This window comes from Dipodomys ordii, unplaced genomic scaffold (genome assembly GCF_000151885.1).
Source record: "Dipodomys ordii isolate 6190 unplaced genomic scaffold, Dord_2.0 Scaffold16, whole genome shotgun sequence".
In the NCBI taxonomy this organism is placed as follows: Eukaryota; Metazoa; Chordata; class Mammalia; order Rodentia; family Heteromyidae; genus Dipodomys; species Dipodomys ordii.
The window spans coordinates 1,126,326-1,145,000 of record NW_012267232.1 but is presented as its reverse complement, the minus strand read 5'-3'; the positions used below and the strand labels follow the sequence as shown (position 1 = coordinate 1,145,000).

Below are 18,675 nucleotides of genomic sequence, written 5' to 3'. Positions count from 1 at the left end.
CAGGGCCTATTGCTAAGTCCCTAATGCACTGTGCCAAGCACCTCACTTTCCTTAGGGTAAATAGGGACTAGAAGAGTCAGGGACAGGGGCAGAGGGAAAATGTTGGTGGTAGTTGTCAGGACAAGAAGAAAGTGCTTAACTTGAAGTAGATTCGGGGTCAATGCAGAGGCTAGGAAGCAGGGAGGGTAAGACCACACCAAATGTTTCGGGGTTTTGGAGTTCCAAGGATCATTTACTGCAGAAGCAATAACTTCAAAAACAAGTACTTTAAAACAGCACTGTCTTATTGATGGTACTTCTGTGGGTCACAGTTTGGTCAGTTCTGCCCACATGGTATCAGTGGAGGTCACTTGATGGTCAGCTGATAGGTCGGCTGCTCTATAGAGTTCATGGTGACTTCAGTGTTCTTTGGCTGCTTGCCAAGGCTAGCAGGCCAGGCTAAACTGTGTTGCATGCCTGTCTAGACTAGAGTACATATGTTTTCATGCTTGCTTTAGCATGGCACTCCCAGGGGAGTGGAGTTTCCCAAGGGAGCCAGGCAGAAACTGCAAGACTTTTCCATGCTTGGCTTGGGAAGTTTTAGACTGTCAGCTTTCTCTTCATCCTGTTGGTGAGATAGTCACAAGTCAGTAGAGACCAGCCCTGATTTAGAGAACAGAGAATTGTGGTCCTATTTAACCTACCATGTGGTGTTCATTGGCAAGAGAACCAACGAGATTTTCAGGAAATAGGGGTAGAAAGGTGCTAGGTGTATGACATATGATCAAATGGGGCAGAGAGCAAATGATCCTGGGCTGAGGGAATAGGCAAGTTCTAGAAGTCGAAAGGTGGAAAAAGTGCATCATTTTTTTCATCATTCCTGATGTATGGAGAAGATGGGAATGAGAGTGGAGGGTCAGAAGGAAAGCTAAGGATTGGAGGCCTTCCTTATTTGGGTAAGGTTCTTCAGCAGCCTGTTCTGTTCCTGATCATGGTTGTGCCTTTTTATTCTCATGACTAAGCTCTGACTTGATTTGATGAACCATTTAGAAGACTGTCTTTGAGATACAACTTTTTCCTGGTCTTGATTTTCCTGTCCTACCCTGTTTCCTAGAAGGGTTATTTCCTCTAATGGTTGTATTTCCCAGGCACTGTCCCAGCCTCCTTCCTTCCTCTACTCTCTATTCCTGACCAGTCTCGATGGTTCACTCTCAAGTTATCTCTGACATTCTACCACAAAGGCCCCCAGATTTGTGGATTTTTCAAAGCTCTAGACTTGCCTATCCAGTTCCCCCTGCATGACTTCTCTGATTAACTCCATAATTCCTTTTCCTATTTCTAGTAGTCCCTGAGCACCAAAGCCAGGCCATGCATTGTCTCATCCTGTGCATCCAAACAGGTCACCGGCATTGGGTTCTCAACTGTGGCCACATGTACACACTGTCTCTGGAGACTTGTACACGTGCTGACCTGGAGCCCACCTCAGACCACTGAATCAGAATTTCATGGGCCACAGCCTCCTGAGGTGATTCTGATGTTCACCCTGAAAATAACTGTGAAATGTTTCTCTAACACTCCAAATTATTTCCCCCCATTGTTGCTTTGCTTTAGGCCTTTGTAGTTCTCTGTGGCTTTCATAACAAATTAGCACAAGTTTGGTAGCTTCCAACAACAGATGTTTATTTTCCTAGAGTTCTGGAGGCCATAAGTATGAAGTCAAGATACTGGCAGACCATTGCTTCCTTCATCTAGACCAAGGCTCTAGGTGAGAATCCCTCCTTGCCTCTTCCAGCTTCTAGTGGCTCCAGGTGGTCTTTGGTGTGTGCTTCCTTAACTCTGATCCCTGTGTGCCATTCACAAGACATGCACCATTGGATTTAGGGCCCCACCTCTAATCTACGTTGATCTTCTGGGATTCTTGATTACAATTGCAAAGATCCTTATTTTGGAAAGCCACATTCACAGATTCTAGGACATGGCTTGGGAGAGGGACACCATTCCAACAACTACACACTTCCTCTGGTGCTCTGATATACTCCTTTCTACTGACTCTCAGTGCCTCTAATCAATGGTACACACACTGTACCCTTGAGTTCTGGCTCCTGTCTGTCTCTCCTTTCCGTTCTTTTCCTGCTGCTGCTTCTCTTCTTGAAATTCAGCTCTTGTAGCCTTGCCCCCCTGGAAGCACTTGGTCGTTTGTGGAGTCTGCATTTAGTTTTCTACCTGAGATTCAAGAAAGTTCAAGTGATTTCTTCCTAAAGCTCTGCGCTGCTCTGTGTTGCTGGTCCCATGTGTTTTTCTCACAGCTGTTTTTTGTGTTTTTCTTCCCTTGTAAGCAGAGAGCTCTGTGAAAGTAGGAAGCTGATATTTATCATCGTACCTCTAGTACTTGGCACTATAAATATTGAATGAATTGTCCTGTAGCTTAATCTAATTAGGGCCTTGTCTTATCTTGACATTGCTTTTTCCACCATGAGTTTAATTATTTCCAGTAGGATTTTTTATACCGTTATCATGTAGATAAGTTAGTAGACAGCCTGTAAGTAGGCTGGTTTATTATTTGCATAACATGCAATAGCTGTACATCAATGAACAGGCAATTTAAATTAAAATGTTTTCTGCATGTGTTGAGGTTGATACTTGTACCTGCTTTTCTCCCACTTTATATTGGATGTGGCTTCAAACTTGTAAATAGCAGATACTAGCCTGGCTTAGCTGAAACTTAAAAAGGGGAAATTCATGAACAGTATGCTGCGGCCATTAGGCACCCTTACAAATCCTCTTTCCACCTTTATTTGCTTATTGTCTCTGCTTCATTCATCCTTTTCTCTGTTTTTTGGCCTTTGTGCAAATTTGACATCCCCCCCCCCCATCTCTTATCCACTCAAAGAGACAAGTTAGTTGTTCCTTGGCTCAGTTTTATTTTTCTTAGGATGAGGATGTTACTGACCAGTGAGGATGAGATTTCCATGTTTGACTGGATAGGTCCTGGGTGACAGGAGGCCATCAGATTCAGACCCACTGCTGGGCTCATCTTTGGGAGTTAAGGGACAGAAAGATGCAGGGGAGGGCTGCGTCAGGATGAGAGGCAGAGGAACCATTGCCAGATAATACTGCATTAGTCATAGCTAGGCCACAGGAGTGAAAAGTCCTTCCAACTCTCCTCTTGGCTTTTAATTGGCTTACATATGTTAACCTTATTGTAGAATGTTAGCGTTAGGTGCTGTGAAAAAATCTTAAAACAAAGTGAGTTTATGATGGACATTTACTCATGAAAACAGTGATCACAAATTCCCTTAAGAAAATAATGTACATTTTTCTGATCTCACCTGAGAAAAGGGAGAGGAATGACTTGAAATACATCATCTCTTTATTCTAGAGGCATTTTTATATAGCTGACATTCCTTTGTGATGGGGCAGGGAAACAGAGCAAGCACAGTGATAATAACTTCCAGGGATACTGTAAAACCATTGTCTGGATACAGCTACTGACTCAGCTCTTAAAACCCACACATGCTAAATAAGCCCCTTTGTTCCAGCTTCTACATTCTCAGTGGGCCTCACACCCCACTTCCCTTCCCCACACTGGCAACCTTGAACCTCTTTGCATTGGGCTACAGGACTAGAAAGCCAGGTGTCTGGACAAGACCTTTAGAACAGAAACAGCCACCAGCTGCCCCCTAACTTTGATGTTCTGAGGGAATACTAAAGCAACCATGTTTCTCTGTGTACATTTTAAGTGACTCTTTTTCCTCGTGTTTTGTTTTTGCAGACCTGGAATTTGAACTCCAGCCAGGGAGGATTCTTTCTAATCACTTAAGCCACACCCTTAGCCCCTTGTTCTTTTCCTCAGAGGAACTTCAGCCAAAAGTTCAGATAGACAGTGGTCATGCCATGAGGAAGCATGTAACACAGGCCCAAAACTTCCAAGGATAGCTTAAGCCTGTATTAGAAAATAGAAACAACTAGCTACCATTATGCATTTCTTCTAAACATTGACATTAGCCAAAAAAAAAAGTCTATTTCAAGAATGTGTTTTTTGGTGACTTTTTGTTGTGGTGGTGGTACTTGGATGTTGAGCTCACGTTTGCTAGGAAAGCGTTATTACTAAGCCATGCCTTTTTACACTGTATTTTTGGCATAAAGTCTTCCTGCCTAAGTGCACCTGGGCTGTGATCTGCCTATTTTAGGCTTTGTTTGTGGCTGGAATGACACATATGCACCTTTATGCCCAGCTTCTGTTGAATGGAGTTTTCTGCCTGGGCTGGCCTGGAACTATAATCTCCCTCAATCTCAGCCTTCCATGTGGTTTAGAATAACAGGTAGATACTACTGCACCTAGCCCTGGGTTAAGAAGGGAATTTTAGGAACTTTTCTTCCCAGGCTGGACTTGAACTATGATCTTCCTGCTCTTAGGTTCCCAAGGAACTACAAGTATAGGCATGGTGTGACTTGTTGGACTTGTTGGACTACGACTCACGTATGATGTGTTCAAGATCTTTTTTGGTGACTCCAACAGTGTAGGGTTCAAATGAAAATGGGAATGAGTATAGAGAATTCAAAAAAAATTTTTTTAAGGCAACTCAGTTTGGTCTTCTTACAAATAAAGATCTTACAGACATCATTAACATGAGTGGGGAGAGATGAGGTTTAATGAGTATGCTATTTTCTTACTAGTTCACTTAAAAATATTTCTCGAGTGTTTCTCTGGGGTCCATTAGGATGATGCTAGCTGAATTAAACCAGTGATAATAAGGCCTGGACAGAATAGTCATTTGCTTATTTATACTCTTGCAGAAAAGACTTAGAGAGCCTGACTTTATAGGAGAGAAAACCTATAATTACTTGTACATCACTCTTAAATTATTTCTGGAAGTGATTTGCATTTTCTTACAGCTGATTTCTGCGTTGCTGCCCTTGCCGTCTATATGTGACGTTTAGCAGGCAATTATTTATGACCATTCCTGCCTTTTCCCTTATTCCATCTGATTTCATGCATAGAACTTTTGAGATTTTCAAAAACAAAAAAATGAGCTCTTTCATCTCTGTTTTCAGGTACAATGGTGCTTTACCTAATGGAGACAGAGGACGGAGGAAAAGCAGATTTGCCCTCTATAAGCGGCCCAAGGCTAGTGGCGTCAAACCCAGCACTGTCCATGTAATCTCCACACCCCAGGCATCCAAGGTAAGTGGGCCTGGCAGAGTCAGGCAGGCCTTGGAAACCAGTGACTCACAGCTTCCTAGTTGGCTGTTCCCTCTCATGTGTGACCATTGGAGGTGGGGTAGCAACTGTGAGAGGCAGGCTTGTGTATTGCAGGATGTTCAGCAGCATCCTTGGCCTTGACCCACCAAATGCCAGTGGTACTCCCCTATCTCCACAATTGTTAACAGACCCAAATGCTTGCCCTGTTGGAAACTACTGCTTTAGTATATGAGGCTACTAGTGTTACCAAGTTAGAGTAGTTGTGATTGGAAGATACATGATGTGCTCAAGAGTTTTTGTATTGTCTTGATATAAATGTGTATTAATTAAATTACAGTTGCTGTGCCCATGAAATAATGGAAAGAAAGAAAGATATGAAGTAAAGTTATGTGTTTATAAGAAGTCTGTTTACATATGTTATGGGAAGAAATTTGATTTGAATTGAATGATAAATTGAAAGCAATATTATAGTGTCTCATATGTTTTCTGATATATAAGCAGAGGGCAGGTCTTGAGTTTCCATTCTGATTGATATATTACATGTATTAAGTTTTTTATGTTCTTAGAATGTTTTTTTGATGTATAATACGGTTTTCTTTTCTGTGAATAATGATATTTACCTGTGGTATTTCACCTGAGGCTATGGCTGTACATTTTATCCCTGGCCTGGACCATCCAGAAGAAGTTAAGTTTTGGTTCCCATTTTTACTGCAAACTAACATTCAGAAAGCAGTGGTAGCTCTTTGGAATCAAGTGTGTGCTGTTCCTAAATCAGAACCTGGAGACAGTCATAACCTTACCAGTTAGATTGTTCTATCAGTGAGCAAATAGGGAGAGAACAATGTAAAGCACTAAGCAATTGGGGAAGGGAAGGTTAATATTCATTAGACAAGCTTTGACTAAAATAAGAAATAAGTATTTTAGGGAGAAAAAGACATTTTTATTAGGGAAACTAAGGAAATCCAGTTTTACAGAGATTCTAAGGAACGAAGAAGGTAAAATGGCAACAAATCTTGGAAGTGGTCAAGTAAAGGTAAAGAATACTTTTTAGTCCAAAAATACTTGCAGAAGGAAACCAAGACAGATAGTGGATTTTTCTAAGAATTAAGTATGTCAGGAGGCAACAATGCTTGATAAGAAATGTACTCATTATCTTGCTCATGTAACTCTAACCCCTCTGTGTACAGTATTTTCACAATAAAAAAAGTTATTTAAAAAAGAATTAAGCATGTCATGAGTACCATTTCTCCTGTCTTTCTGTCTGAATTCCTTCCTTCCTTCCTTCCTTCCTTCCTTCCTTCCTTCCTTCCTTCCTCCCTCCCTCCCTCCCTTCTTTCTTTCTTTCTTTCTTTCTATCTTTCTTGCAGTAATTGGGGTTAAAATCAAGCCTCATATTTGCTATGTAGACACTGTATTGCTGAGCTGTACCTCCTGCCTTGACAGAAAGATTTTGGTATTATAAATTTGTTCCTAAAAGTTTGGTGTATTTTTGGAAATTTATCTTTCTTTTTAATCTGTATTACTGTACCTTCTTATATTTAATTTTTTTAATCGTAAGTTTTATATTAATAGAAGGGCTGATGCTTGAAAATCATGGAGATCTTACTTTGATTACTCAAACTTTGTTTTGTGATATAATGTAAAAACTTGGCTCCTAGGAGGAGCCCAGCTGCTTTTCCTCTTTTTATGCCTAGTTTCTGTTGTCAGTTATGCATTTTTTTTGGCTAGTTGTCTAGGTCTGTCTTTAAACATATTACCAATAGTACTAATAGTAGGGCAAACCAGATTTTGGGCTTGATTTCTTTTGTCTTAGCCCGGGGAAAAATAGCTCTCCAAGGCTTCAGGCTTCTCAGTTTACTGAGTATAGGAAGGAGTTAAGTTGAGTCAAATAAGCAACAGAAATTCTGGCTACAAAATTCCCAAAGTTTAAAAAATGATGATAGGATAAAGTTAGAAGTAGCTCTCAGAATCAGAAAAGTTGAATAGCCAAGTTTTGTGAGAGGAGAGAAGCAGAAACAATGGTAGTTAACATGAGTTTTCTTTAGTATGAAGTGACTGGACTCCAAGCACCTTTTCTGTCTCTTCTAAAAGTTTCAAATTTTCAGACAAGAGAATCTGATAGACTGAGCCTGGGTCACCCAGCCATGGACAATGTAGATAGCTAAACGAAGTATATTTATTGTGAGCTGATCACTATCCAGTGCTGACTTGACCTTGTCTGTCTTTGTACGTTGATCTTGAGAGCCTTGTACTGAATTATGGTTTGTGTAGTGACTAGGTAGAGTCTGCCACCTTTGCACTCCATGATCCTAGGACCTGAGTCTCAAACCTTATTTCCTTCTGGTCTTTAACAGTCTTACATCCCTAGCCAGCATGGCCTTGCTACTCCTGCTGCTGAATTTGTTCTGTTGGTCCTTTAGCTTTGGAGCCCCATTATGCTGTGAGCAAAGCCCCTTATGTATCTGAATCTGATTGCGTTCTTGTGTAGTGTATGATGTTTAGGATTGAATCACAGGCCTGTGCATACCAGGCAAGCAGTCTACCACTGAGCTCCCTCCTAAATCCTTCTGAGCCTGATTGTGAAGTAATGTATCCTTATTACTTTCTTTTGGGTCTCTTCCAAAAAGAGTTTGTGGAACTACAAATGAATTTATTCTGCTGCTTTCCTGCCTCATTTTTACCGTATTTACTCAAACTACCTCTTCCCCAACTACTGCTGAGCTTGCAAACCGACAGTCTACTCTTCCATATATTTCAGTGACTTGGTACCTAGCCCTGCCATTTTCCCTGACCCCAATAGCATCTGTGGTTCATAGGATTGTAACTCAAAAACTTACTTTTATTTACTTTTCCCATTGACACTATTATCTATTCATTCCTGTGTGTGTACTTTCTAATCCTCAGTCATCAGTGTACAGCTCTTTATTTAGCCTGTCCTGATTTGAAGTGGTTGTTGGCTTCTCTTGACATGTGCTAACTCTACTCCAGACTCTCTTTCTCTGGTGCTTTTCTGAGATCCTCTCTTTCTGAGTCTCTGGGCTGGTTTCCTTCTCCTTTAAGAATACCAGTGTGTGTAGTGTACCTGACAAAAAGTTCTTGGCCTGAATTGATAATAGTTTGCCTCTACTTCTGAGTGGTAATGAAAGGTGCATCTTCGTTGAATTGTAAAGTGAGATTTCTAGACGGGAGTGTGTGTGTGTGTGTGTGTGTGTGTTAAAATTTGAACATGTGCTTTTTGACTATATTTTTTTTCTCTGTCCCACAGTCCTGGGGCAACAGCTGTGAAACTGGAGCATGAGTCTCCCATGTATGCATGCCATTATTCAAAGCAAAGGCAGATTAGGATGGCAATGGTGTGCTACTGTTGTATATACTGTTGTATTTGTGTACATATTTGCTCTTGGAATAATACAGGTGTTTCTCTGATTATATAATGTGCTTTTAAAAAAAAACCAAAATTCCTCTATTTTAATTCTGGCAGATCTGTTACATAGACATAGAGCCTATTAATCTATTCACCCATTTTTTCAACAAATATTTATTCAGCACCTTCTATGGCCGGGCATCATGCCAGGTATTGGCGAGACTGCAGTAAACTGGAGCCTTACTGTCCAGTGAGTGAGCAGACAATGAAGAGTCCTGTGACTACACAAGCAGCTCTGCCTTGGAGCATCAGTGTGGATTGGTTAGACAGGGAGGACCTGTGAGCAAGTGATGTGTGACTTGCCACCTGAAGGAGGATGTGAAGTGGTAAGAAGAGTAGAGAGCCCAGAGCCTGGCTGGTGGAGTGGCATGATGTGACTGAACAGTTCTGCCAGTTTACATGCACTCGTTTATATTGCCATGTTGTGGAGGAGGCTGTTTTGCTGTTATTCTGCCAGTAAACAATGTGATGATGGTGGTAGTGTTGGTGCTGGCGCCTGATGGGGGATATTTTTCAAGCAGCATGTTAAATTTAGCAGCAGTATTATTACTATGGAAAATTCTTCATGCTTTTCCCTTTTTAGATTATGCTTTATTGAAATCTCCTTTTTTGGATATTTTCAAAAAGTAATTGGAAATCACTTTGCTCCAGTCCACATATTTTGGGATGGAAAATATCAGTAGTCTCCGAGCGATAGTTTAAGGAAAGATTAAGGCTGTTTAATGTGATTACCATGAACAGGACTACTCTTTAGCCTGTGTTTTCGTCAGATTCATTGTATTCGATCAGGAAGTTTATTTGGCTCACTGGTATGTTGTCTGGAAGGTAGCAAGGAGACAAGCCCAGGTAAAGGCTGTCATTAACTAGTCTCTCAAAATAGCTGGCTTCTCACAGGAACTAACCCAGTCCTTCTGCCCCCACCTACTCTGTGAGGCCAACATTAATCCCTTCCGAGGACAGTACACCCACCCCTAAAGATCCATCACCTTTCAACACTGCCAGACTTGGGACTAAGCTAGTGGCACATGAACTTTTGGGGACTTGACCGGTCCAAATGATAACAGTCTGAGCAGGTGTCACTCTACTATTTGATACCATATTGAGATCCGTATGGATCTACGAGCAATACTTACTGTAGGAAGTCATCAAATTAATATAATTTCCACACAAACTCAGTAGCTTAGTCTAGTTTTGCAGAATACAGTCCATTTTTGAAGGACATACTGTCATCCATGCCCTGATTATGGAAGACACATCATCCCTCCAACATCTACATGGAGCTCTAGAACCTTCTTAGTTTTAGGAGAATCATGAATTTCTCAGTTTTCCCAGCTTCCCTAGCTGCTACTGTTTTTAAGTACTTGGGTTTTACATTGTTCTTATTTTGGTTCCTGTCATGCTACTGTATTGAATTCTAGGGTTAGTGGCGTGTGGTGTTTGATTTTATTTTTTCAAGACAGAGTGTTGCTGTGTGGGTGTTGAACTTGGTATCCTTTTGTCTCTGCTTCCCAAGTTCAAAGTGTATAGCCATGTAACACCATTCGTGACTGTTTGCTATTTTTAAGTATAAGAATTTAATGAAGTAAACTATCATACATTTTTACCAATTTAATCAAGTACTCCATTGAAAAAGAGACAAAAGTATCTGAGTGAGGTTTATCCTTTCAGATATCATAAATATCTGAATTTGTAAGAAAAGAAAAAGGAAATAATCGCATAAACTATAGCCCAGAGTATCTTTTGATACTATGCAGTAAACAAACCTAAAACAAATAATTTATATTTCTAGAATGAGAAATAACTTTTTAATAAAACATGCATGTTTTCAAAAACTGAAAATAACAACCAAAAGCTTTTTATTAATCAAAATTGATAAGCAAAGGAAAAAGCATTTATGAGTACCAATACAATATGTTGTGCAGCTTAACATCATTTCCTGACATGAAAGATAGGGATTTCAAAAAGTAGTTTCTATAGGAATGTCAATTTAGATTTATGGTCCTGATTGTTGGAAACATGTACCTGCTGAGATGAAAAAAGCATTTCTCGGAAAACTTACAAATCAGGCAATAAAATTTAAGTTATCAGTGACATAGCTCCAGCCATTTTTCTCATAGAAGTATTTTTAATAATTTACTTAGAGTGCAATATTCAAGACTCAGAAGATAGTGTGATGGCTTTTGTTGGTTTTATGGAGCTGGAAGAACAACATTTGAAGTATATTAAACTTGGCTTGTTACACTGAAGAAAAGTGCTTCGGTGGGAAATATTTACATGAGAACCCTATGAATTTTATAGAGATGGGAGTACAGTGTAGTGCTCTCCCCCTGAGTCTTAGGAGTTCTTGGGGATATCTCTATTAGGTACAGTCTCACAATGCTTTATTGTCTATGGATGATTGAACGTTAGACCAAATAGACCACTTAACAAATTTACTTGGAAAAATTTTGTTCATGTACATAAATATCAGACATATCAGTGCCCCCTCTTTTTTTCCCAGTGCTGGTCCTGAGGTTTGAACTCAGGACCTGGACGCTATCCCTGAGTATTTTTGCTCAAGGCTAGCATGTATACCACCACTCGAGCAATGGCCCTTATTCCATTGTTTGTGTGTATGTGTGATTAGTTAGAGATAAGTCTTATAGACTTCCCTGCCCAGGTTGGCTTTGAACCACTATCCTCAGATCTCAGCCTCCTGATTAGCTAGGATTACAGGTGTGAGCCCCCTGCACCTGGCCTTCAATCCCACTTTAAGGACTTGGAATTCCAGTAATATAGGTAACGTGTTGTATTATTTATGTAAATCCATCTAGAACTTGAATGTTCACTTCAGCAGAAATTGTGAGACAGCAACAGGAAAATTAAATTTTTAGAGGTTTAGCTTTATTCAAAGAAAGAAAATGTGTGAGACTTGGCAGAGAAACCAGCCAAGCCTGCTAGGTTTGTGATGGACACATCTAAGAGACAATTGTGTTGTTTCCTGCTGCTAACTTTTATGGTAGTTTCTTAACACCAGAAAGGTAAAAAATATATACTATTTTATGGGAAATTAAATACAAAATACCTTGTAGTTCTGGTCAGTTCTTAAACTTGTGTTAGGGGAAGAGGCAGAAGGATTGAGAAACAGGGAAAGAGGTTCATCCTTTCTAATGGTTCTGTATCCAGAATGTGAGAGCAGGAAAGCTTGATTCTAGCACCCATCAACTTCTTAGTGTAATTATCTGTATTACTGATATATAATAATTAAACTTTGACTTGATGCATTTATTAGTTGGAAAACTCACTCCGTTTATGTTGTCTTTAAAGTATAATTTTATTAATGAGTTGCTTTTAACATGTCAGTATAAGAGAATACTTACATTTATAATTATGCTATTACTCGATTCAAGCATTTGTCTCCATGTTTTTGTTGAATCTTTCTTTGTACCTTTCATTAAATAAATTAAAAAAAACCAGAACACTAAAGTTCAAAGGAACTTTGCTCAGCCTGACTTTTTATTTTGTAAGTGAGGTACTTAAGGACATCCAGACAAGCCAAAGTTCTCTCAGGCCAGTAAGTTGGGTGTGTTCCCTGTTTGCTTTTTGTTTTGTTTTGTTATGTTTTTGTTTTTGCTGTAGATGGCAGGTGGAAAAAGACTCCCCAGAACAGGATCAGAGCTGAATTCTTCTGATTCTCTTCTTCCTAAGAGTATGACTTGAGAAGTCCATTTCCAAACAGGGACTGCTTGCTGTAAAGATAAAATGAATTGATATGATTTTTGGCAGTAAAAACTGAAGCTTGCTATAGATATAGGGTAATAGTACTGCTGCTTTGCTCTGCAAAGAGTCATTTCTACCAAAGGAATGGTGATAGAGGTCTTAAGTTTAAGGAGCTGCTTTGTTTGCAGGGGTGATTATGACAGCCTGCAGCAGAAGCTGCGTCAAGATAAAGTCAGTGCTGCTTAGAAGTCATGGACAGCAGAGATGTTATTGTTGGCTCACTTAGAATGGCTATCACCTACTTTTTGTTTTTGAGGTCTTTGTGGTGATGGGTTTTATGTATGGTGGGTGGGTGCTCTTAACAGTTGAGCCTCTTCCCCACTTTTTGCGTCAGCTCTTTTTCAGGGTAGGTTCTTGTGTTTTTGCTGGGCTGGTCTCAGACCACAATCTTTTGATCACCATCAACTTTGGAGCTGGGATGACAGATGCCCATCACTTATTCCCTACTTACTAAGTCTTGCTAACTTTCTGCCCAAAGTGGGCAAAAATATGAGATTCTCCTGGTCTCTGCTTCTTATATCATTAGGATTACAGATGTGAGCTATTGCGCACAGCCCTGTTGCCTGTTTGGCCATATCTTTTGCATTAAAGTGAATGATTTGCTTACCTTTTGTGAGAAAGTATTTCATTCTCTTTGAAGTCCTGCTTATTATGACTGATGTACAGGGATATTTGCTTCTAAGCTCTTGATTGACCACACCCATGTTCTGGGTGAGGCATGAATATTTGGCTTCAGGAGCCTTTGGTTTGATCTTATCAAAACTAGAGGTCTCTCAGGCAGTTCATTTGTGCTTTATTGTCTGTCCTCATTCTGGTTCCAAGTGAGCCAAGCAGCCCTCCTTACTCCTCTACTCTGCCCTCCAGGAGATCTTGTTTCCCTTACACTTACACCTTTGCTTAGGATATGCTCTAGCCTTGTACTAACCTACACTCCCACCATCCATTTAAACTTGGCCACATGTCTGTTCCTCCCAGGAAGTGCCCCCAGCTCCTTAGCTTTAGGGAGGAGTTCTTTCTTGAACTCAGAGATTGTGTTCCATAGCCCTTTAACTGCTCTTGATGCAGTGCTAGAATTGTTGACTGTCTTGTCACACTAGACAGCAAGCCTCTTGAAAGTGGGGCCTGACTTCACCTGCTTTTGGATTTACTGGAACAGCAGGTTGTCCTAGTAATAATAATTCAGCTGGCCTGCAGCTAGAGATTCCAGAGACACTTGGAACATACCATATACCTGCTACATGGTAGTGCTTGATAATGGAAGCTAATATATGGTTTCTCTAGAAAGTATGAATTAGCTGTTATAAACAATTGTAAATGGGCTCAGGATGATGAAACCTAGCATCCATACTTTGGTATTTGCAGTTCAGTTGTATAAAAACGTTGGAGCTAAAACTGCATCTTCATGATTTGAATGTAGTTGCTCTTTAATGCTTACAACTTAAATTCATCATTTCCTTCAGCTCTCAGCAGTGAAACTTTAATAATGAACAGTTTCTGAATTATTGAACCCACTAACTTTGAAAAATCAGTGCATTTCCTCATTGGAGAGTGCTGCGGAGTGAAGGCATCCTCACGCGAGAGTGTGTGACTTAAATCGGTTTTAGTTCCTCAGCATTCTTCAGCCCACCAACATTCATTTTTTTCCTCTACTTTTTGAACAAAGGAATAGTTCTGCATTTTTTCACTGTGGAGTTAAAGTTTTGTTTCATATGAATAACTAGGTATGAAAAAGTTAAGTTCTATAGGACCAGTTTAAATTACAAACATGAATATTGGTGATCTTTCACCCTAGGATTAAAAAAATATATATATTTTGTTATTTTCATCTGCAACCTAGTATCATAAATCATAGAATGCTATAATTTTGAACTTAAGATAGCATTGATATTCAAGCCTGACAAAGTAAAATTAATGTTCAATTTGCTGACCTTAAAAATGTAAACAATTAGGAATGGCAAACATCTTATCCAGCATCCATCCATCCATCCATTGTTTTGCTTGAGATCTAACCCAGGGCCTTGCTAGGCTAGGCAAGTTCCCTATTACTGAGCTATATCTACACCCCTAGGACTGTTTAAATCTGTCTTTAAAATACACAAATTGTAAGAATTTATAGTCTGCTGCGTTTTCATAAAGCAAGCATACCCATTTACACACCCAGGTCAAGAAATACAGAACATTTTCAGCACTGCAAAAGACCTTCTTGCACCTCTTCCTGGTTACTGTCCAATGTCAACCAGTCACCAGGTCATCATCATCGTGACCTCACAGCACAGGCTTGTAAGGTTGGTAAATGAGTACACAGAACCAGACTATGTGCTTTTCTGTCCTGACTTCTTTGATGTAACATTTGATGTAACATTTGTGAATGAAATACCCCATGCATCCCATATTGGATATAGTAGTTTGTTTACTACTATTTAATTTACTGTGTGAATATCATTCTAATAATCAAGGTGCTCTGAAGTAGTTTTGAGAGCACTGGAAACATCAATTGAATTTTTACAAATTATTAAGAGTATTTTTGAAAACTTAGCTATTGTATTTTAGAATGAAAAGTCAAACTAAAGTCAGCAATGGCTACCACTATTCACACTGTGGCTTGCGGCAGCTAAAAAACTAGCAGTTGCATAAGTAAAAAAAAATACCCACTCTACTTAGAATATTGCTTAGCCTGCTCTAAAAACAAAAGCAATTTTACAGTATTGAATATTTGGGGGAGAAACCCTAATTTTATGCTGAACTTTGAATTTTGTGGCATGTTGTTTTCCTCTTCTGAAAAGCATGTAGTAATAATACACATATCTTAGTTTTCACATTTGTGCAATGGAGATCTGTCTGACACAGGAGGCAGAAAGGGGGAGGGGAGACTGATGTCAGTAGCACCTGATTGGAATCTCGGCTCTGCTCTTTATAAGACAACCCTCTAAGTGCAGAGATTTTTTTAGGGGCCACAGGGAGGATTAGGTAGAATAGACAGTATACATACCTGGCCAGGTGGGCTCTGGGGAATTTAGTAGCTGTTGTAATACCAATCCAGGACATGGTAAAGACAGAATAGAAGCACATGGTCTTTCTAAAACTGCTTGCATATCTCTGTTATGGACTGAATCACCAACATAATTAATGTTGTGAGAAGACTTTAAAATTACTCCTTTTATAAGTGCATACTCATTTTCATTGGCCGTTGTAGCTGTATTTCAGTATTTAAAAGCCAGTCTTTAATTTACCCCCTTGATATCTCTCTCTCTGTCTCTGTTTCTGTCTCTGTCTCTCTCTCTCTCTCTGTCTCTCTCTGTCTCTCTGTCTCTCTCTCTCTCACTCACACACACACACACACACATACACACACCATCCTTAAAAGTTTATTCTGAAAGGCAAATGGCAGGCCCCAGAGGCTACCTCCTTTGTGAATCACTGTTTCCTAGTGTCTAGCTCCCTGTCTTGCCCTGGCCTTTGGTTACTGTTGAGTCTCTGTCACCAGCAGGCTGTGAGCTCCCTACTATAGCAGGACCCACACTGACACAGAAGTGAAAGAGTGGGCCTAAGCTAGCGGATGTATAGAACCTCTTGCTTTTCACTCCATTTACATGATTCACCAATGACAAACTAGTTTTTAAGAATTTTGGGGCAGAGATGGAAGAAAGCTTTTCTCAGAAAATAATATGTTTCTAATGGACAGTTGAGTAAGTATTTTTTTTTCTTCTTTCCGAAAATGAATCATTACCTAACTACCTTAACCAAATGGACTCATATGGGTAAATGAGATGTGACTGGTTTGGGGCCATAATGAGTCAAAGAAGTCAGCAGCAACAAAGGTTTAACTCTGCTCCGAGAGTGCGTGTGGCCTACAGTAGAGAAGGGCAGAAATGGCTCTGTGCTGACGTTTGATGTGGTATATCTATCCTCTGGGAGAAGAGTACTTGCCCAGATGGTAAGTACCTAGTTAGTTCCTAGTACTCACGGAAGATGCCCTTTTCTTGTCTGCTTTCCCAGCCTCAGTTTCAACTAAGACAATATGTAATTCTCTGGCGGAAATATCCACCCTCTATCATCTTCAAAACTTGCCACTCCAAACTGTAATTTTGAAAACATTTCCATTCCAACTCTAATGTTGTCAGTTTTAAATTTTGGCACTGGTTGCTACCTTCTTTTTTGTTTTAATGATGTTGATATTTTTAAATTCTTGTTGGATAGGAAGGTGCTTTTTGCTTGTTTTAGAAAAGTTGAATGAAGCTATGAATACCAACTTACTGAACTTTGCTCCACTTTGGTTTTCATTACACTGGTAAATTTCTAGTACATCTTCCTTGTTCTGCATTTTCCCCAAATAAGTCACACTGAGCAATAGTAAAGGAGAGAAAGACTATTAGGAAGTTGAGGAGTCTGTTTTCTGGTGGAGACTGAGGACTCCCAGCTTGAGCACTGTTGACTTTGGGGCAGGATAGCTCAGGTGTGGGGCATGCATTAGAGGATTCTAAGCAGTATCTTTGGCCTCTGCCTGTTAGATGTCATGTCTCCAGACATTCCTCATTCGAAGGGACTCTGGGGGACAAAGACCCTCCATTTAAGGAACACTGATTTAGAGTCTTAAGCTCTAGTTAGTATGGAATCTGGTTAATAGTACAGACCCTGAAGTCACCATCCAAAATCTTGATTCTTCTGATCTTCTGACCTCTCATCTCTTTTTTTTTTTTTGTTGGCGATGGGGCTTGAACTCTGGGCTTGGGTGCTGTCCCTCAGCTCTTCAGCTCAAGGCAAGTGCTCTACCACTTGAGCCACAGCGCCACTTCGGTTTTCTAGTGATTTATTGAAGATAAGAGTCTCACGGACTTTCCTGCCCAGGCTGGCTTTGCACTGTGATCCACAGATCTCAGCCTCCTGAGTAGCTAGGATTATAGGCGTGAGCCACCGGTGCCGGCTCCTCTCATCTCTTTAAGTGAGAGAAAGGAATAGTTACTCAGCTGTTAGATTGGAATAAATAAATAAATACATGTAAAGTGCTAACACTTTTAGTAGTAGTAGTACTTGGAAGAACATTGAACATTTCCCTAGAATGGAGATCTAGGTGGAATCATAAAGGACAAAATTTATTGGCAAGTTCATCTTCATCAGTTACCTTGCTACATCCTCTGGCAAGCAGTGAGGAAAGAGAGAGGGTATTATTATACTCCTACATGTTCCTTTTCCTTCAGTAATTCAGTGCCGTGTAGCAGAAATCATGGCTTTAAATTAGGGTCTGTGGAGACCGAGGGGGATGCTTTAAAGGTAAGTAGACTGTTGATATGGAGTTAATCTGGCTTTGGCGTTGATTAAGGACTAGTCTCAGTTTTCTGTGCCTCTTGTCTCCCCACAGCTGGCAACACATTTAAAGACTGACATCCTTGGCACAGGACAGGGCAGAGGCCTGAAAACAGGAGAAGGGTGATAAGAATGCTGCCCTCCCCTCGCCTCAGCCAGTGGACTCTCCTTCCTTTCTGAATCCAGTGCATTATCTGACTTGACAAGGATGTGTTCATTTTGCCAAAGCCTTGGTGTGGAAGTGCTTGCTGATTCCAGAGGATAAAGAGCAAAGGTTGAGTGCAGGGGTGTGACAAAGACAACAGAAATTATGTGGAGGGAAAAAAAATGTTTCCCTAAAAGCTGACAGTGGGAAAGGAAGAGGAGAAGGAGCTACAAATAAACATCTGCCTACATACCAAAACATCCTAGAAATAGGTTAAGTCAATATAGTATATTTCATCTGGATGACAGGCATAAATCACTATGCCCAGCTTATTCTGTTGAGATAGTGTCTCTTGGGTTTTTCTGCCTAAGCTAGTTTGGAGCCACAGTCCTTCCAAGCTCAGCCTCCCACACAGCTAGGGTGACATGCACATGTCTCCTTGCCTTGCCATTGGTTAGAAAGGGGCTTGGGTACTTTTCTGCCCAAGCTTGCCTCCAGCCTAGGATTACAGGCACAAGTCCTGTGTGAGCTCATGTATAACTTAAGTGCTAAGTATGTTTTTAAGGTGACATAGAGCTCTGTCTCCCTTATACTTCTGTGGGTGTGATTAGTGATACCACTTTGCCCAGCTGAATAAGAGACTTTGGTTCTTTATTTTGTGCCAGGCAAGGTCTAAGTCCCCAGGAACTGGGACTCCATGCTTTTTGGCCTCTTTCCATCCCAGTTTATCTGCTTCAGAATTCAGTTAGTGGGGAATGTAAGGGAATCATATATTTAAGATCTTGTCCTTTCTGTAAGTGAAAATAAGGGCCGAGTGTTGTCCCTGTTATTAGAATTCCAGAGGCAGCTGTGTGGAATTAAACT

General features: G+C 40.3%; 1 protein-coding gene across 2 annotated transcripts in view; it reads left to right on the top strand.

Annotated features, from left to right (window-relative positions):
• Positions 1–18,675, top strand: part of Peli2 (pellino E3 ubiquitin protein ligase family member 2) — a 130,268-nt gene that overhangs the window by 34,980 nt on the left and 76,613 nt on the right. The window contains exons 1-2 of one of the 2 annotated variants that reach the window (XM_013012366.1): positions 1,681–1,744; positions 5,035–5,164. Coding sequence is in view for 1 of the 2 variants with exons in the window: in XM_013012365.1 (XP_012867819.1) it covers positions 5,035–5,164 (130 nt within the window). In the remaining variant the exon portion in view is untranslated. Of the gene's footprint in view, positions 1–1,680; positions 1,745–5,034; positions 5,165–18,675 lie in introns of those variants that run through there. The other variant, XM_013012365.1, reaches the window with a different exon arrangement.